The 21830-nt window shown below is 39.2% G+C and overlaps 1 protein-coding gene and 1 long non-coding RNA gene across 5 annotated transcripts in view; both read left to right on the top strand.

The window, feature by feature from the left end:
- The window catches only part of LOC147835447 (uncharacterized), a 479758-nt gene that overhangs the window by 414176 nt on the left and 43752 nt on the right, over positions 1-21830 (top strand). The window lies entirely within an intron of this gene.
- map3k13 (mitogen-activated protein kinase kinase kinase 13) overlaps positions 1-21830 on the top strand; it is a 120005-nt gene that overhangs the window by 65073 nt on the left and 33102 nt on the right. For 2 of the 4 annotated variants that reach the window (XM_087268467.1, XM_087268468.1), the window contains 2 exons: positions 13935-14639; positions 19966-20149. In XM_087268467.1, coding sequence (XP_087124593.1) covers positions 14012-14639; positions 19966-20149 — 812 coding nt within the window. In that variant the 5' untranslated portion in view covers positions 13935-14011. Of the gene's footprint in view, positions 1-13934; positions 14640-19962; positions 20150-21830 lie in introns of all 4 variants that reach the window. The other 2 variants (XM_087268465.1, XM_087268466.1) reach the window with 1 other exon arrangement.

Raw genomic sequence — 21830 nt, 5'->3', positions numbered from 1 at the left:
TATGTGCAGCTGTCAATCAATATTGGTGGGCGGGGGAACCAAAGTCCTATGTCAAGTTGTGGTCGCTCTGAAAACCGCTCCAATTGGTCCACCGTTTTTATGTTGTTAAATTGAAAAAAACTGGGTGTGTTTATATCACCCCAATATGACGGTCTATACACTATATATACACACATGTCTGTCCAAACAGCTTGAAAAGTAGATTTTTCACCATAGGTGCCCTTGATTAATGTCAATTTTAATGTTATTGATTAATGCACTTGACAGATTTCATTCATTTATTCTCCTTCTGCTTTGTCCCTGGTTTATCACAGTAAAATGAACCGCCACTTACTTGACAGATTTGTCTTTTTAATTTTAGGTGGTCTGTGTAATATGTTTCATGTTTTGATGCATCTTTAGTGATTTTCAACTAATTACAATGTGTTGTTCCAATCCGCTTGTTAAGTGTGACGTCACGCGAAGCGGCTTCCGGGTCCAAGCGCTCTATTCCAGGGGTTCTCAAACTTTTCAGCTCGCGACCCCCAAAATAACAATGCCAGTGGCTCGCGACCCCCAATATCCTCTGAGGTGGTTATAAATACAAAAACTTTGCATGCAATGGTGCACACACACCAATAGACCAAAGTCTATTCTTCATAGATTTTTTTATGTATGTTAGTGCTGTAAATGGCCCAGAAAGCATAGCTTCAGATGCAGCAGATTGATATTATAACACCAGGTGTGTTATAATATCAATCTGCTGCATCTGAAGCTATGCTGTGTCTTTAATATAATGTAATTACCCCAGCGATCGCAATTGAATAGAACTAGTAACTATTAGCTACTATAGTAACTTTATAAAGTAGTAAATTGTAACTGTAAATTACTATTTTTTTTCTAGGTTATGGATAAAATATGGTAATTTTTATGGTTTAATAAAAATAAATAGATTTTTGGAAATCACTTGGCGACCCCCTTTCATTGTCCCACGACCCCTTGGGGGGTCCCGACCCCCACTTTGAGAACCACTGCTCTATTCCACTGAATGGGGAGACTCATGAAATGGTAATAATGAACGTTTACAAAGCGATTTAATGCTTTCGAAAATCACGATCGCAGTATTTATGTCCATGCCTAATATCCGATGGCCAGAAAGTGATTAATTTTTTTATAAATTGTTACATTTTTGGTATTTGTTATGCAGCAAGCCCAGAGATTGTTGTGTACACTATGATTTTATATAAAATTAACTTTAATGTGTGATAGGAATAAAACGTGATCATAAATGAATGATTTGTCCACTCAAATGAATGGCGGCTTGGACCCGGAAACAGTATTACATACGTCACAAACACGTCACCACTTAGGCGAATTTAGAGGTTTTTGCAAATAAAGCACAAGTGGATTTCGCTGGTTTTGATGCAAAAGAAAATCTACCTTGTTAAAAACCAAAGAATCATCTAAAGTGACGGCCAATTTACTTTATCAATTCACCTATAGTGCATGTGTCTGGACTTATGGGGGAAACTGAAACACCCAGGGGAAGCCCACACCAACACAGGAAGAACATGCAAACTCCATACAGAAATGCCAGCTGGGATTCGAACCAGCAACCTTCTTGCTGTGAGGCCACAGTGCTAACCACTGAGCCACCATTATAAAATTGACACCTCATGTCAACCATTGTGAAATTCATATGCTTGCAGTAATCGCTCAGCAAGCGAAAACTCAAAGCAAATGAGAGCGTGCATTAAAACATGGACTGACTGTATTTAGGTGTCAGATTACAGGATATCTCTTTGACCTCTCGCAGCAGCGTGATCCATCTCCAGACAGATTGTTGTCATTTCAATCGTCTGATAATTGTCTAGAGCCTGAGGAACTCAATTATTTTGCTGAGTGTAGAAGTGCTGACCTTTGTCCTGTGGGATCTGAATGCTCGAGTACCGCCCGCCTGCTGGACTCTTGAACTCGGCTTTGTTCGCTGTGATTGATTGGTCGCCACATCTGTCAGTCATGAGCTCTCAGCATGTGATTGGATCTTCATTCGGTCTCTTTAGTGGTGGAGCAGCAGCTGTTCTGTGATCCTCTTGATGATGACCAGGAGACACACACACACGTTTGTTTTTGTGAAAAGTGGGTACCTTACATAGGTTTCCATTCATTTTATACTGTCCAAACCGTATATTGTATTGCCCCCACCCCACCCATAAACCCAACCATCACAGGAGACTGTGTGCAGCTTTACTCTCTGATTAAACTCATCCTGTGTGATGTATTAGCATTTTGAGAAGTGAGGACGTCACCAATGTCCTCATTTTTTACCTCCTTTTTGTAAAACCTGTGTCATACCTAAGTCATTATACAGATTTGTGTCACAAAAACACGTACACACACTCACATACACGCTTGATCGCACACATGTACACATTCACACACACATGCACACTCTTGCTTACTCGCATACAAAGACATTCGCACACGCACACCCATTCACACACACTCAACTGCACACATGTACACAGACATTCACATACACACACTTGCACACAGACAAACGCGCGCACACACACACTTGATTTCTCACATGTACACAGTCACATATGCATACACACATTCATGCACTCTTGCACCTTCATGTACACACACACTCACTCACACTCAACTGCACACATGTACAAAGACGCATTCACAGATACACACACACACACTCACACATACTTAATCGCACATGTACACACACTCTCACATTTACCTACACACTAGCATACAAAGACACAAACTCACTCACTCACACATGTAAACAGACATACATTTACTCACACACACTCATGCACACTGTTGCAGTTACTTACATAGACACACATGCACACATTCACAAACTGAAATTCTCACACATCTACACAGAATTATACAATCTCTCTCACACACAGACACACACACACTCACTCACTCTTACACATTCTTACACATGCACACTTGTGTATTAGGATGTGTGATTTCCATAAGAATAAAGTGCGTGCGTGCGCGTGTGTGTGCAGGCAGATTGCTGATCATCTTGTGTCAGTGGGATTATGTGCCGGTGTCAGATGTGGGGTGTGTTTGGGTGTGTCTGTGGACCATCGACAGGAACCTGATCCTGCAGCCCCACCAGCTGCCCTGACTCCCGCACACCACTAGGGTTGTAACGGTATGAATTTTTCACGGTATGATAATCGTCTAAAACAATACCACGGTTTGACGGTTTTGCGGTATACGGTATGTTACAAATGTTACAAAATAATAGAACAGTGAAGCAAATTTGACTTTTTCCAAATAATATATTTTCAGTTACTATAAACAACACCACTTACAATGAACAAATAAAAATAAGAAAATAATCAATAATGTGTCAAAGTCCAAATAAAGTCCAAATAAACATGGTGCAAATCCTCAGTAAAAAATAGATATAAATATTTACTATACTATAAATAGTTACATAACGAAACTAGATTCAATATGGAACATCCTTAGGTTTTATGTGCCAGCATGGATATGGTTGTCTGTGGATATGGATTTGGATGTGGTTGTCTGCAATGCAGACAAACAGCTGCACCTTCATTTGCGTCTTTTGAAAACAGCAAGAGCAGCAGTTCGTCTTTGCTGTGTCACTGTTTTGTCATGTTTCTGTGCTGCTGTGCATGCAAAAGTACTTAGTATGAGAATTATTTCATGCAAAACTTTTTTTTTTTTTGCGTTTTATTTAGCCGCGCATAAATGTATGCCTATCTCTCATTCCGTGTTGTTCAAAAAGCTCAGTGTTGGTCCACAAACAAAAGCGAAACCTATGCTTATTGGTTGTGATATAGCGAGTTTGAACCAATCTGGGCATGGAGGAGGGACAATGCATCAATGTATCATGTCTGATTTGTCCGGAGACACAGTGACGAGCGTTTCTTTGTCAAATCAGCGTTGTCAAATGTTGATGACGTAACCGCACTGATTCTGGAGCCTCTGAAAGTCAGCGAATGTTATGTGATACAGCACTGGAAAGCTGAGATTCTCTTCTTTATGCCAATCTTTGAATTGTATGAATCGGATCAGCGGATCAAAAGTTATTAAACATTTAAGAGCAATACTTATTTTTAGCCGCGGGCAGCTGTCTCTGTCTTTAAGGGTTAAAACCGTTGATATGCAATTGTTCATGGTATGATAATCGTGCACGTTCAAATCGTGGTAGACCGTCATACCGGTATATTGTTACAATTCTACACACCACTCATCTGTCTGTCTGTCTCTCTCTCTGTGTGTGTCCGAGTTTGATTCTGTGTTTGAGTGATCCACTATTTTCTTCCAGTCCTGCTGAGGAGCCTTCTCTTATTAGTGCAGTAAATGTGGGGATTACAGGAATTTAGTATTGTTGAGATTACTGTTTGGTTAGGTTGGGATGAGACTTTATCCGTGAGACGAGACATTGGATTCATAAAAAAACGAGGAGATTTTTATACTATCTTCTTAGAATCCTCAATGATGAAATACAAGCGTCTTTTATTCAACTGAAAGAAACACAACTATTTACAGGAAGTGCTTTTTAAATCAACTTGATAAAGGTTATCGGCAGCTAGCTCTCTGCAACTCTCAGGTCACTGGTTCGAGTTCAGGCTGGGTCAATTGACATTTCTGTGTGGAGTTTGCATGTTCTTCTCATGTGTTTCCCAGTACTGGGTTGCGGCTGGAAGGGCATTCGCTGTGTAAAACATATGCTGGAATAGTTGGTGGTTAATTCCACTGTGGCGACCCCTGATAAATAAAGGGACTGAGCCAAAGGAAAATTAATAAATTAATGTTTTATATTCCATAGTTTTTAATATGATTGTACATACATATTTTGTTTTTTTACACAATTACTGTGTAAAATAGATAATAATAATAATTATAATTATAATGATTTAATAATGCTTTATATATTGATATGGTTATTAAAATATTGAATGATTTATTTATGTTACCGTTTGTGTTGTTGTATTGGGGGAGGAGCATTCCTCCTTCTGGGCCTGTGATTGGACAAGCATTTGATCATGTGATCTGAATGATGTGTTTTGGATTGAACCGGTTCCTTGATGCTCGTCTCTGCTGGAGCTCCAGAATCATCACGGGATTGAAGTGGATTAAAGCTCTTGATAAATCTCTCTTCTTCCTCTCTCTCTCTCTCTCTCTCTCTCTCTCTCTGTCTCTCTCTCTCTCTCTCTCTCTCTCTCTCTCTCTCTCTCTCTCACTCTTTGTGTCTCTTTTGTTTCTCGTCTGAAATCTAAAGCTGTTGTAAGTTGGGAGAACATGCTCTCGTTGAAACACACTCTTTTGATGAGTGTTAATCTCATTAGGTGTGTTAGTGATCCGGCTGGACAGGAAGTGCATTGATAAGGCCAGATATTATTTATAGCAGCTCTGACACACAAACCCATCAATAATTGACGGCGTTCAGATGATTGTGTTCATGACTGACAACACACAACCAGACTGTACTCTGAACGTGTGTGTGTGTGTGTGTGTGTGTGTGTGTGTGTGTGTGTGTGTGTGTGTGTGTGTGTGTGTGTGTGTGTGTGTGTGTGTGAGAGAGAGAGAGAAAGGGACAGAAAGAGACTGTGTGTCTTTGTTCTTGCCTGTGTGTGTCTGTCTGTGTGTAAGTCAGTGTGTGTGTGTGTGTGTGTGTGCATGTGCGAGTGTGTGTCTGCTTGTTTGAGTGAGTGTCTGTTTGTTTGAGCGTATGTTTCTGTGCAGTAGTGTGTGTGTGTCTGTGGTTGAGTTTGTGTGTTTGTTTGAGTTTGTTTGCATGTGTGTGTGTTTGTTTGTTTGAATGCGTGTGTCTATTTGAGTGTTTCTGTGTGTGTGTGTTTGTTTTGTGTGTCAGTTGGTTTGAGTGTCTGTTGGTGTGTGTGCGCGTTGGTTTTGAGTGTGTGTGTGTGTGTGTGTGTGTGTCTGTGCGCGCACGTCTCAGTGGGTTTTGTGTGTGTGTGAATGAGTATGCACGTGTGTGTGTGTCTTTGTGTGTGCGCACATGTCTGTCTGTGAGTGCATGTGTGCTTGCGTGCGTGCACATGAGTATGTATGGACACGTGCGTCTGTGTGTGTGCGTGTACGTCTGTTTGTACATGTGTGTGTCTACATTAGTGTGCGCACATTTGTGTGTGCGCGCGTGCCGTCGGTGTGTGAGCAAGTCTGTGTGCGTGTGTGTGTGTGTGTGTGTGCATTTGTGTGCACGTGTGCGGTTGGTTTTTGCACATTTGTGTGAGCAAGTCTGCGTGCGTTTGTGTGTGCGCGCATGTACGGTTGGTGTGTGCGTGTCTGTGTTTGTGTAAACAAGTCTGTGTGTGTGCGCGCGCGTGTGTGTGTGTGTGTGCGCACGTTTGTGCGTGCGTGCGTGTGTGTCTGTCTGTCTGTCTGTCTGTCTCTCTGTGTGTGTGTGTGTGTGTGTGTGTGTGTGTGTGTGTGTGTGTGTGTGTGTGTGTGTGTGTGTGCTTGCGCTAGTCTGTGTCTGTGTCTGTGTCTGTGTGTCTGTCTGTGTATCTGTTTGTGTGTCTCTCTGAGTGTGTGTGTGTGTACTTCTCAGTGTGTTTGTGCGATAATGGGATGTGTGTATGAACGTATGCGTGTCTGCATTTGTGTTTCTCTGCTCTGTGTGTGTATATAAGTATGTGTGGTCCTGGTATTCATAACAATGTGGGGACAAAATGTATTGGATTAGCAGTAATTCTTGGGCTTCTGGGATTGTGTAAAAGTGCAAGAGTGTATCCTGTGAGGGTGTACAGCTGAGGCAGGAGGACAAAATATCTGTACAGCAGACATGTCTATGGCAAGACCTCAGAAAACATCAAAACCCAACATGTGTGTGTGGGTTTTGGCCGGACTGTTGTTTTTTTCCCCTCTCCAGACTGTAACTCTGAGTTGGAGTGGAATTACACACACACACACACACACACACACACACACTCTGGTTTCCTGCACTCTCGGCAGTGTTCTGTGAGATGTGTGTGTTCTGCATTATTGATGCAGTGCTGCTGCAGCTCTATCACACCCTCTCACCCGATCACTTACTGCTCATAAATACCCCAAATACCACACACACACACACACACACATACACATACACACTTCACTACACTCTCAGCAGAAAACTGCCCTTCTCCTACCGGGACGTTTTGGACTCTTCTAAAGCATCATATGTTTGCAGATATTTCAGAATCATGCTCCGTAAACATTCTTGAAAAACAATGCTGAAGTCAGATATTCTGCTAGTTTTTATGAATGTAATGTAAGTGCGGCCCATCGAGGGAGACGGGAGGGGGGACAAGCGTGCTTTGGCCCAGTTCAAGGCAACTGTACATAGTGTGAGTGCGCCCTAAATGTGATTATCGGCCTATACCCATCTCCGGCCAATCGATCAGAGCATCACCGCTAAATAGTAATGACTATACGAGGTTTCATTAATGTTAGTTTGTAGTATTTACTTGCTTTACTTACTAACATGAACTAATAATGAGCAATATACAGTAGGGCTGCTCGATTATGGGAAAAATCATAAACACGATTATTTTGGTCATAATTGTAATCACGATTATTCAAAACAATTATCAGTTGAAGTCAAAATTATTCGCCCTTCTGAGAATTTATTTCTATATACAAATATTTCCCAAATTATGTTTAACAGAGCAATTTTTTTACAGTATTTCCTATAATATTTTTTCTTCTGGAGAAAGGCTTATTTTTTATTTCAGCTAAAAAAAAAATCAGGTTTAAATATTTTGAAACCTATTCAGGGCTCGAAATTAACTTTTTTACTTGGTAGCACCGGTGCTCCCAACTTCAAATATTTAGGAGCACCACAAAAATTTTAGGAGCACCAGAAAAAATTTAGGAGCACCCACCAAAAATAAATGAGCACCGCTGCAAATTGTTTTTTAATGGATTTATTGTATTTTAAAACAACATTAATAGGACTGACAATAAACCAGAAACAACTATCTAACTAATGCTGCGAAGACATCGATATTTGTGTGCAATAATTCCAAAATGAATGTCTTATAATTAGGCCATAGAATATTAATGATGATAAAAAATGACAATAATAGTAACAATGAATTCCATTTCTCATTATGATACTGCCTTGAATGTGCATGAATGTAGGTTATCTGCTATAAAAAGTCTGTTACTTTATAAAAAATAATTGTATAGTTTACATCAAACAAAAATGAAGCATTGCAGTAAGAAATATTTATTTTGTACAGCTGTTTTTATATGCATGTCAATTTAATAAATAATATTTCTGCAACAAAACAAACAAAAGATTATAATAAATCATTCAATTCAATGATGAAAGCTGCAAAACAGTCATCAGTAAATAAATATAAAAATAAAATACACCTCAAAAAATAATATACAAAAGAAAGTAAGTAAAGTCTCACTTCTATCACTCTTTAAAAGTTTTGGTTTCAGTTTGTGTCAATTTATAGGTTCAGTCTGAGCTGATCTTCATTTTTCTGTGTTAGTGGAAAAGCTGGCGAGTCAGCCGACCCAATTTATGAGCAGGCAGAGCAGGATTCTTGCGCTAACCATCGGTGCAATACCGGTCTTTGTTATGAGCCGCAGTTTCAGTGTAAACTTGGTAAAGGCGAGCTTCTTTGGGCGATGATATGAACAGTACTAGATTTGACTTTTAGCGGACATTTGCGCTGAACACACAGTGAATGCAACGCATGGAGATTCGGGCACCTTCTCCAAGAAGCGCGTACTCGATTGATCTCAGCTGGCGGATCATTATTCACCACGTGACGTGTCATGATCGCTTTCATCTGCGCCTCAACTTTAGGTGGGGTTTGCAAACCTGTGTGCTTTAAGTTTTTACTCTTCAACCGTTTGCATTTCCCGTGGTCATAAAAGCTCCTTCCCTGTCATCTGACAGCGGAATACCTTGAGTGAATGACAGCTAATATGAACCAATATAGCGGCAGGGAAGAGCGATTCAGCAAGTTTTTACAACCATTATCTGCAGTCGCACTAATGCGCCCAAATATATTATGAGGTCGCATAGATTAATTTTCGGGCGCATATGCGACCAAAATGGTCGCAATTTCGAGCCTTGCTATTTTAATAACTCAGTATTATTAGCCCCCTTAAGCAATATATGTATTTTTGATTGTCTGCAGAAGAATCTACTGTTACATAATGACTTGCCTATTTACTCTAGTTAAGCCTTAAATGTCACTTTAAGCTGAATACTAGTATCTTGAAAAATATCTTATAAAATATAATGTGCTGTCATCATAGCAAAGATAAAAGTTATTAGAAATAAGCTATTAAATCTGTTTAAACTGTGTTTTAAGCATCTTCACTGTAAGAAAAAAAGTCCTTCAGTCAAGAGCAGTGAGTGGATTTTGTCCTTTTGTTGTTTGATTAATAATAAAAACAGCAGCAGGAATACCGCACGCTGTCACTTTAAGAACAGTGCGGCTCTGATATGGTTTCTCTTTCACGTGTCTTTTGATTCTCAACTTTTATTGATTAATATGAATAATCACTAAACACCGTGCATGTAGTTGACCATTAAAGCGCTCGCATTAAGATGGCGTTAGATGTGCGTGTGCTCTGCTGTCTGAGGCTAAGCCCGGACCGCACGCACAACAACACACACACAATACCTGTCCGAGGCTAAGCGCAGCGCGCACACACACAACAGTACGTGCCCTTTCGCGCTTTTAAAAATATGAATGATGCGCATCCCATGCTGCAAAAGTTACATCACAGCACATCTTTCAGTCACTTTCACGTGGAACTGGAAAGGAGGCGGTATATGATGGAATAATCGTTTATCTCGATTAATGGTTTTTCATAATCGTTATGAGCCGTAATCGAAATCGAAACCGGTTTTTCGATTAATTGCACAGCCCTAATATACAGCCTTTATTAATCATAGTTCAACATTTACTAATGCATTAGTAAAATCCAGAGTGCGTGTTAACATTAGTCAGTGCGCTGTGAGCTAACAACGAAGGACCTTTTTTTTTTCTTAAATGTTAACCAGGATGAACAAATGCTGTAATAACTGTAATGTTCATGATAGTAAATGCGTGAACTAATGGAACCTCACTCTAAAGTGTAGCTCAGGAGAGTTGAGCTGTAGAAATTCTAATGTTGCGGATGTAAGAAGAGCAGGAGTGATTGGATGCGCTGAGCTGATTTGCGGTGAACATGTTTCTCCAGTTTCTGGTTAGTCCAGATCTTTGGTTCTGATCAGTGGAGAAGCTCAGGTCGGGTCATGAAGGGGGCTTGACCTCTTCTGTCCTCATAATGCACCTCCACCTCTCACTCCCTCCCAGCTCTGCTCTGCTTCATGGCAGCTTTCTGCGCTTACTCTGCGATGCAAGGTTTCTTTCAGAAATGTTCACAATGCAGTTTGTTGAATAAGGCACGTCTTGCATGGAGGGTTTTTAGAGTGATCTGTTTGTGTGAAAGACAATCAATATGGAAGGTAAATCCTGCCAATTTTGAATAAATTAAATTAAAATGAAAATCAGATCAACAATTTCATTATAAAACACAGTTCGCAAAATATCTGCCACAATTTCAAATGAAATGAAATGATTGAATTTTCATTTTCACTGTGACACACAACGTCCCTGTCAAATCGATAATTAAATTGGTTCTGTCAATTTAAAATGTACTTGTCGGGCTCGGGTTGAATTCTGTCAGGTTCGGGCCCTATTTTATGGCATGATCACCTCTAATATTCTCATATTTATTTTTTGTACATGGATTGAACTACTCAAACTTTGTCCAATTTTGCAAAGCTCCATCAAGGACATTGCAATAAAGAGACAATCTTTTAGTTGATTTCATTTTTTATATTAATTTATCCCTTATTTTGTTTGCATTTTCAATTTTCCTGCATTCATAAAGATGTGCTATATTTCATATATCTAATATTTTGTATAAAAATTCTCTGGTTTCTGGTGAAATAACAGGAGCTGTTCTTCCCGCAGGTCACATGTTACTCCTGGCTTTTGTTTGGGTTTTGCTTTGGTTACCAACAGCAACAGTCTGTTTGTTTGGTCACAATAATCAATAGTGGATGAGAATAGAGCAGCTGTCAGAGGTGTATGAGTATGTGTGTTACCCACAATCCTCTTGTCCGCTCTCTTTTGTCCGTCTGTTTGTTTTCACCACGAGTGCAGCATACAGTGTGTTTTCATCCGCTTCCTTTTGCACACTTTGCATATCTTCAGTGTCACTCCTCGAAGCCCCGCCCATGGTGAAATTTCATTGGTCCAAATTCAAACCCTGCTCGGCTGCTTTACAATAACATCTACATTTATTCTCTGATTTTCTGTGCTTGTCAGTCATCTTTTACCCTTACCTGCCCTTACCCTTACCTGGTTTGGAAATGAGAAGATCAAATTCAAAAAAACACCAGTGCATAAACATACAGCTAATAATGAAACATAATATGAGTGATTTATTCATGCTGCATGCTGGGAATCAATACAGAAACCGGCAGTCACAGTGTGTACACATTTAACTTTGTTTTAATGGCATAAAGAGCCCCTATTATGCATTATAAAGGTTATATTTAGGTTTTGGGGGTCTCCAACAACAACTGGCTCTGGGTGGCCACAGTCCTCCACTGTACCTCAAAGGAGCGCTACCCTGTACTAAAATGGCGGCTCTATTGACGCATTCCTTCCAATAGACAACAACAGGATAGGCGACATTTAATGTAAATATATATGCTATAATACTACTATGACTACTATAATAAAAAAAAATCTGCTCTTACTGTAAAACTAAATAAATTGCTAAAAACTCTTGACACATGAAAGTGTAAAGCCTGCAGCTCACAACAAATGTGGAAAATTATTGCGTATCATATTTAACAAACTTATGAATTGAATTGAATGTTGCTCACATGGATAATTGAATATTAAGCAGATGATGTCATTACGCTGATGTGTCGTCAGCCAATCACTGCATTGCTGATCATGATTTCGGGGATCTGTCCTTCACAACAATTCAATTCAATTAAATTCAGCTTTATTTGTATAGCGCTTTTACAATGTAGATTGTGTCAAAGCAGCTTCACATAGATGGTCATAGTAACTGGAACAGTGCAGTTTAGTTTTTAGTGTTTAAGTTCAGTTCAGTTTAGCTCAGTTCAGTGTGATTTAATCATTACTGAGAGTTCAAACACTGAAGAGCAAATTCATCGATGCGTAGCTCTACCAATCCTGAACAATGCGAGCCAGTGGCGACAGCGGAGAGGCAAAAAAAAACTTCACCTGATGGGAGAGTGAAGAAAAAAAAACTTGAGAGAACCAGACTCAGCTGGGCACGACCATTTTAATTTCTCCGCTGACCAAAAGTCTTGTGCAGAGCTTCAGTCACCGCGGTGGAGGCTGGAAGATGGCCTCATCGAAGACTCGTCTGTCCCAGGAGCGTCGCTGGAATTAGACACATGTTCTCCACTCCCCACGACCATCAGCGCAGCTAAGATCTCAGATCAGTTCATCCAGACATTTTAATCGGATCCACAAACTTGTTTGAAGAACCAAACTGGCCTGAGATCACTTGATCCAGGATCAGCCGAATCATCTGAGATCATTTAAGGGAGGTACCAAGAACGGACCCCAGTTGTCATTTTATAATGTGTTTATTTATTTAAGAAAAGTTATCAGATCGTAACATATTGAAATGGTTTTTAACATTTACCCGAATCCAATCTGTTAAACGAAGAGAAACTGACTTTTTAAGAGCTCTCTTAACTGTTTTGCCTTTAGCTTCAGCTACAGTATAGCACACAGCATGTGACTTAGTTTTTATCTCCTCAGTTATTCTAACATGTGTAAACACACTTGTGAATGCTGCTCTGGATATGGAGTGTGTTTTATATGCAGTGATGGTCAGATCATAAAGGTTGCTGACCTCTAGCTCAGACACCAATGCAGACTAAATCATTTTGGTTTTGTGAGGTCTTGCGCAACAACAACAGCAGCGGATTATGGGCCATTCGTCCTCTGTGACTTGTGTGTGTGTGTGTGTGTGTGTGTGTGTGTGTGTGTGCCAGATGTTTTGCTCTCAGAGCTCCTAATACTCATTCTGCTTTAATCTGAGAGCAGCAGAAACACACAGTCAGTCAACAGAGGCAGATCACAAATACAACTTCTCAGTCTCTCTCTCTCTCTCTCTCTCTCTCTCTCTCTCTCTCTCTCTCTCTCTCTCTCTCTCTAAAGAGATAATCATCATTAATGCAAATGCCTCCAATCCGTCTCCTGCTGTGTGCAGAATGAGATTGGATATGAAAATGATCAACTATTCAGTCTTTATTTAGCAGTCAAAGCAGTAGTTGTGATGTTTAATTGTTTAGTTTATGTTTTAAATTCATTGCATAGTTTTTATTTTTAATTTTTTTGGGCTCCTTTTCAAAACCTAGTGAGCTACCCATGTAGGGTGCATTTTAAGACATCGCAGGTGAAAGTCTGTTCTAAAAGGTGAATTGTTTTAAGACAGCTTTATTATTATTTATATGTATTTATTAGTTCATTTTATTCACTAAAATAATCGCTCTTTCTCTCCCTTTAAACTTTCTGCTCATTAATATTACTCACTGTTGAATTCTTATCTGTCCATTTGTCTTGCTTGTTTGTTTAATCAACTGCTAAACCAACTTAAGGCATCTGTATGTTGCTGTTTTCTGATGATTTGAAGTGCTTCTTTTATCCTCGTTAGTAGTGCTGCACAATTAATCGTTAAAAGATCGCGATCTCGATTCGACCCCCTTGACGATCTTAATCCAGATTCACAGATATGCCTGAGGCGTTTAGCATTTTTGGTCAACTAATGGTACTTTCACTTGAGAATGTTTTTTTTTAGTGCTCTTTCCACCACTGGAAATATCTAACATCCTTCTCCCTGTGTTCCTCCAACAGGCGTGTCATAAACCCCATCGGAAGGCATCCATAAAGCCGGCTGGCTGATTTCGGTGCGCTGAGGAGGACGTCTGCCCATGCACACGCACAGCACCATGGGAAGCTCCCCGGAGGTGCTGTCCTGGACGTCCTGTCCCAGCCTGCTGGTGGGCAAACTGAAGGAGGAGCTCAAACTCACAGTCGTCGGAGACTCGATAAAGAAACCCAACAATAACATCTCTCCTCAAGCGCTCCTGCCTCCTGCTCCTCCTCCTCCTCCTCCACCACCACAGATCATCACAGATCTCGCTCCTCCAACCACGCTGCCCATGCCTCTCCATCACTTACAGCTGCCGGTTCGAGATGAGGAGCCAGGCGGCACCAGTCCTCCATGCACAGCACTTAGCGAGGACTCAACACGCGAACAAGGACACTTCGAAAACAGCGTTTTACAGCTACAGGAGCAGGAGGATGCTGAAACACCTGGATCTTGCGGTCAGGGTGGATGCGGAAGTGGCGGAGAGGAGAAAAACGAGGAGAACGGCTGTCCCATGGAGCATAGTGGAGACGACACACACCATCATCCACATGATGACATCAAACTGCACTTTCACAGAGCCGGGACGGGCAGCGGAGGGTTTCTTGAGGGACTATTTGGGTGCTTGAGGCCTGTGTGGAATATCATTGGGAAGACATATTCAACCGAGTATAAGCTTCAACAGCAAGGTTAGTGGAGTCTGGGAAGTGCCAGATTAAGTATAAATTACTAAATGAAGTCGGGTTATCTTTATTAATAGGGGTGTCACCATTTCGATTTTTAATCGAAATCGATCGAAATTTATGCTCAATTTCGATTATCGAATCAAAAAAAAAGAATCGTCGATGCTGCCACGCCCCCATGTCACGTCAGCTTGTCTTGCCAAGCGGGAAAAAAACAGGCTTGTTAACGTGCTTGTTGAACTGCAGATATAGGAGACCCGTCGACAAAGCTTAAACCCTCTCCTCTTTCAATGAAGTCGCCGGTGTGTAAGCATTTTGGATTTCCAGTGAGTTATGTTGACAACGTTCGTGTTGTCGACAAAAAAAACACAAGCTCTGCTATGTACGTATTAGGGTTCGTCCGATAGACAACACCGACGCCATTATTTTTTACCGACGCCATTATAACGACACAGATCACTGCCTATTCACGAGTCCCGCAGAAAAAGTGATTGACAGGTGGTAATTATGTGTGTATCTTGCCTTTATTCATTTACTGTATGATTTGTTTATGGGTAAAACAAAGACCATGCAGGTCAGGTAGTTTAAACGGTAGGCTACAAATAATTAATTGGTCATTAATTAATTAACTATTCATAATCGAAAATCGAATCGAATTGGGATTTGGAAGATCGTGACACCCTTATTTATTAATATTGCACTTAATATTGAGCTGATCCTTCATGTCGATCGACTGGTTTGTTTATAAGCTGACGTACAAGTGATCTGCTGACGAATCGTGGCTTTAAAACAATCCAGTGTCCCTGTATTTGTGTTTACACTCAATAAACAGCACAGTCATTTCTGTTGAGCCCGCAAACACAATGGCAAACCAGCGCTGTTTAAGAACGCACACAACAGCGCTCAAATGTTCATGGGAAATTGACGTTTTAAATATTTTAGTATTGATTAGTATTAAATTGCAGTATCGTTACAACCCTTGTGTGTGTATATATAATAATGATAATAGAGAAAAAAACACAACAGATAGAAAGATCATCAACATCAAGTGCATTAAAACTTATATTTATATTTTTTGTTAATCATAACATAATAAATTAAACAAAAAAAGTGAATCAATTTAACTTAAAGCTTTTATTTCTAATTTTATTTTCATTTTTAAGCAAATTAATAATTTCATTAGCGATTCATTTGCCCTGTTTTTCTGTAATACATACTAAACATTTAGTACCCAATTAGCACAACTAATATACACAAAATATTTACTTAAATAGCCCTATCGTTTAAAATAAAATAAATATAGTAAATTACAGAGGTTCTAATGTTTAATTATATATATTTTTGATTAGATTAGATTAGGTTCAACTTTATTGTCTTTACACATGTACAAGTACAAGGCAGCGAAATGCAGTTTCGGTCTAACCAGGAGAGCAGTCGCAGCATTGCACTCCTTTATTATAGTCAAATTTAGATGCATCTTTAAAGGGGACCTATTTTGCAGTGCCAGTCTGTAGGGTTGAAAGGGCCCTAGGGAAGATTTGTGTAAAAACCCACTTGTGTAAAAACAGCGAGAAGAAAGCACATTTTAATATTAATAATTTTATTACAGTAATATTATTACATTTTAATATTGTTAATTTATTATTTAAGTGTATAAATTTTTATTAACTGTAATATATTTAACCTATAATACATATGTGAAAATATTTTTTGCAAGTTTGCAAGCCACAAAACACCCATTTAAAAAAAAAAAAAGTATATTCATTTGATGCCAGAATTATTAAATTTTTTTTTTTTTTCTTGTTTTAAATATTTTCCAAATGATGTTCAACAGAGCAAGTTAAACTTCACAGTATGTCTGATAGTATTTTTTCTTCTGGAGAAAGTCTTATATGTTTTATTTCGGCCAGAATTAAAGCAGTTTTTATTTTTTAAAAGCCATTTTAAGGTCAAAATTATTAGCCCCTTTAAGCTATATATTTTTCAATAGTCTACAGAACAAACCATCATTATACAATAACTAATTACCCATAACCTGCCTAGTTAACCTGAATAACCTAGTTAATTTAAGCTGTATAGAAGTGTCTTGAAAAAAATATCTAGTAAAATATTAGTTACTGACATCATGGCAAAGATAAAACAAATCAGGTATTAGAAATGATATATTAAAACTATTATGTTTAGAAATGTGTTGAAAAAATCTGCTCCACGACACAGGAAAAAAAATGGGGAAAAAATATTCAGGGGGCAAATAATTCTGACTTCAACTGTAAGTATGACAAATAAAAATAAAACTGGAATCAAATGCATTTTTTTGTAAATGAATAACATACAAATATATGCATAAATAATTAAAAATGTAGGAGACATTTTAGCTGGTTTTACACAGAGATTTACACAAATGGATCCACAATGCAGTTCGGCAACACTTGACGTCACCCATTCAAAGTGAATAGGAAGCGTTGACGGCCCGTGTGAATGGGGTGTTACACAAACAAAACTTTGCATTACATGTTAAACAGTGGGGAAAATTCGATTTTGACAAAACGAGGGGGAAACCTGCTTAGCAAGGTGAATAAGTGGGATAGATAATTAATTGATTATTTAATGAAACATGCTTAATTTAAATCAATTCACCTTTATTTCTATATTGCTTTGACAATGTATGTGGCCTATTCGTTTCTCACAAATCACACACGTGTTTCTGTGATCATGGGCATCGTTGCATTTAATAAAACAAGTCCTAAAACTACACTAATAATGTATTATGCATAGCAAAACATACGTTTACTTTGACTGTGGCAGTGACAGCAATGATAACATACTTACTTAAGACTTTAAAGGGCACCTATGGTAAAAAAAAAAATCGACTTTTCAAGCTCTTTGGACAGAAATGTGTGTAGATAAAGTGTTTAGACCGTCATATTGGGGTGATTAAAAACACACCCAGTTCTTTTATTTTTATTTTTTTCAATTTAACAACATAAAAACGATTCAAACCTTTCAATCTTTAAAGGAAAAATATGGGTTTAACCAAAGTGACTTTTATAGATACCTTCAAATAAGACATTATATTAAATGTAATATTAAACCAGAAACATTAAAAGCTGCAGAGACAGGAATAATAAAAGTGTTTTTATCAGTGAGCAAGGCCCAATCATGTACTAAGATCATTTCGAAATTATATAAGGGATTTCGCGAATCAGTATCGGAAAATACATTATATGTCAGAGATAAATGGAAAATGGAGGGAAATCTGAATATCTCAGATGAAGATTGGGGGAATATTTGTTCAACCCAATGGAAATGTACCAGCTCTGCCATGTGGAGAGAATTCTGTTGGAAGAATGTCTTAAGGTTTTTTATCACACCATCACAGAAAATACATAGAGGAAAGGGTACTAGCTGCTGGAGAATGTGTGGGGAAAAAATAGCTAATCATTATCATGTTTTTTGGGATTGTCAGAAATTAACCCCATATTGGAAAGAGATTAAAATACATCTGGATGCCATTTTTGAAGTAGAGATTGCCTTTACCTGTGAATCTTTATATTTAGGTAATATAAATTTGGATGGATGGATTAATAAAGACAAGAAACTGCTATTTATTCTTTTGGCAGCTAGTAAAAAAGTAATCACAAAAAAATGGTTAAAATTAGAGTCACCTACAGTTGAAGAATGGATTGATACAGTGCACACTATATATGTCATGGAAAAACTATCGTTTTCATTAAGAACACAAACAGAATACTTTTTTCTAATTTGGAGTAAATGGACTGAGTATATTTCACCAATATGCCCGAATTTTTCTTGAATTGTAACCTAAATGTAACATTGTATAAATAAGTATCTTTTCTTCTTTAAAGGAAAACTTTTAAAGGACTTGTAGCTCCCCATGTTTTACTGTTCATAGTTATTCTTGTTGTTAAAGAGAAGAAAATACAAAGCATATACAAGATCTGTAAGTCTCTTTCTGTATGAGAGAATATGTAAGATATATATGTATTTTCTTCTGAAAACTCAAAATAAAAAATGAAAAAAAATAAATAAATAACAACACAAAAACGGTGGACCAATTGGAACGGTTTTCAGAGCGACCGCAACTTGACGTAGGAGTGCGGTTCCCCCCGCGCACCAATATTGATTTTCATTTCATGTCCGCCATTTTCAGCGCGAGTCAAAGGGATATCACTAAAGGAACACCCTAGCTCTAGTATTAGATGTAAGGCTCATTGGGCTCAACACAAGATCAATATTCTCCACATTATCGCTCTCATCGGAATTATTGGTTGTTCCTTTAGGTAGGTTTGCAAATGTGTACTTTTCATTGCGTCTACCTTAAACTTCAGCTGTTTGCATTTCTCACATTCACAGAAGCTCCCTATGATCTTAACTAGGTGCAGCTGGAAAAGTGCAAGCGCGTTGCCTCATGTGCGCGTCTCTCCATTGGAAATAAAATAACAAACTTGCCTGCAAGTCGCACACCAAAAGCTAATGCAGCGTCATGCATTTTGGAATTCTGGGCGTGGGTTTCTGTCGGGGTGCACGCGGCGGCACTTTAAGTCGGCAGCTGGGCGCCGTGGACTAGAGATCTGCGCGGGACTAAATTTTGAATCCCGCTCCCGCCCGCACCCGCCAGGTTTTAGCCCGAACCCGACCGCTCCCGCTTATATTAAGAATTTGTTGTCCCGCTGCCCGACCCGCCCTGTTTTATACCCGCCGTGCCCGATCCCACTAAAGAGCGGGGGAGAACAAAACCGAAACACCCAGCTATACAGTCAAGACAGTCAAGCTGTCTGTATAAACACACACACACACACACACACACACAAAGCTCTCTCTCTCTCTCTCATACGCGCGCGCGCACTAACGTGAATTATACAGAGCGATTCTATTAATGAAATGTGGAGGTTATTTTTGTCTCACTGTCGTTATGAATTGTATCGCGTTTAATGGGGTTTGTGCAGAGCTGTGTAGCTCCGCCCTCTTTTGAAAAGAGCACAATCTCATTTGAATTTAAAGTGACAGTCACCAAAACACCACTATTAGGATCAAAACCTAAAAGAGATAGTTTCAATAAGTTATAAAACTGTATTTTTGTGCTATTTTGAGCTGAAACTTCACATGCACACTCGTGAGATTTATTGTAAATCTTGTAAAAAGGGGCATAATAGACCCCCTTTTAAATGCCATATAATGCACAAGATGCAAAGATTCATATTAGCATAGAAAAGGAATGCAATGCAAAACAACACTTTCTGTTCAAGTCATTTGCAGGACTTACTCGTGGTTTTAATCATACGCTGTTGTTTGTGTTGTGATTGGTCAGTAGAGATGTGGGAGGTGCCGTTTGAGGAGATCTCGGAGCTGCAGTGGTTGGGAAGCGGAGCTCAGGGCGCTGTATTTCTCGGGAAGTTTCGCTCTGAAGAGGTCGCCATCAAGAAAGTCCGCGAGCAGAAGGAGACGGATATCAAACACCTCCGCAAACTCAAACACCCCAACATCATCAGCTTCAAGTAGGTCACAGTGTCTCTGCTCACTGCACACCACCCACAGGAGGAACAGAGCGGTGCAATACAGGCTCGGCTTTCAGTTCTGCCGCTGAATACACATCAAATGTTCTTCTTTTTTTATATGATTATGTTTATGAAATGTTCGCAATAGTATAGACATAACAATGCATCTTTAAACGACACACAAAGAAAAATAAAAGCAAAACAAGTAAGAAAAAATTGATTAAAAAATCTGATTAAATATAAAACAGGACAACCCCAAATAAAGCAGATTGTTTATTTTCCAGATGATATTAATATAGTTACAATATTCATTTTTTATATGATGTAGGCAAAGAAATGGTGCCAAATAGTCCAAATAAGGAGTCCAAACTTTGATAAAACATTCTGTTTTTTTGTGTAATACATAGGTCAGATGTTCCAGGGGTATTACCTCAATACTCATCTTGTTCCAACCAAGTGATGGAGATTGATCACTAATACAATTAGGTCAGATAGGTTGTCCAGACTGCAAAGGTTAATAAATCGTACAATTTATTTTTAGCTGATGAAAAAATGTGTCCATAAGGTATACCCAAACTCAATGAAACTGGGTAAAATCTTATTTTAATATCACTACAATATTATGGACTGTTTCCCCGAGATGGGTTGCAGCTGGAAGGGCATCCGCTGCGTAAAAACTTGCTGGATAAGTTGGCGGTTCATTCCGCTGTGGCGACCCCGGATTAATGAAGGGACTAAGAAAATGAATGAATGAAAAATGTATTATGGACTGACAGATCCGCTGTAAATGCTGCTCTTCGAGTGTAAACTTGTAAACACATTAATCAAACTCTCACCATTGTGTAGGAATTTCACCGCATTTTGTGACAGGATAGTCTATACACACATGGCTTTATGATGCACCATTTACCATGCGCTAGGCTTGGTCGGTAATACGGTAATATGGTTTACCGCGGGATCTAAAAATAGCAAAGGTGTCAGTTTCAATACCATCATAATAAAACAATGCTCTTAAATAGGAGACAAGTATTAAATATTATTTATTTAATGCCTACAACTGCGTATGCGTGATTGTCATCACGGGACAGGGTGGAGGAGAGAAAGAGAGAGGGAGAGGTGAGGTGGCGAGTCGCGCACCAAGTGTCCTGCAGTTTGGCAATATTTTTGACCATACGAGAAGGGAGATGTGGATGCATGGATGCTGTTTGTTTGTTTGTTTGTTTGTTTGTTTGTTTGTTTGTGTGTGAGTGTGTGTGTGTGTGTGTGTGTGGGAATGAGAGAGAGAAAGAGAGAGCATAGTGCTGTGCGTATCTCTCTCTCTCTCTCTCTCTCTCTCTCTCTCTCTCTCTCTGTGTCTCTGTGCGTGCTTGCGTCTGTGTGAACGAGAGAGCGTCCTGCGCAGATCTCCAATACGAACAAGACCAACAGGTGACTGCAAACCTAAGGTCACATATACGGTATTCAGTTTCTGAATGATTTAGGCACAAGCCAACAGTTTAGTGACTCTGTCTGAGCCTTACGTCATTTTTTTTTTTTTATGCACGGTAATACCAGATACCAGGCTAAAATAGAGAGGAGGTTCGACGGTATCAAAATTTGGATACTGCCCAAGCCTACCGTGCAGTATCAAACACTCCATTAAAACTGCGCTCTTCCAGCAGTTCCTGCATGCAATATCTTA

This window comes from Danio rerio, chromosome 9, assembly GCF_052040795.2.
Source record: "Danio rerio strain M-AB ecotype USA chromosome 9, GRCz13ab, whole genome shotgun sequence".
Classification (NCBI taxonomy): Eukaryota; Metazoa; Chordata; class Actinopteri; order Cypriniformes; family Danionidae; genus Danio; species Danio rerio.
Note: the sequence above shows the minus strand (reverse complement) of the source record. Positions and strands in the feature narration are given on the sequence as shown.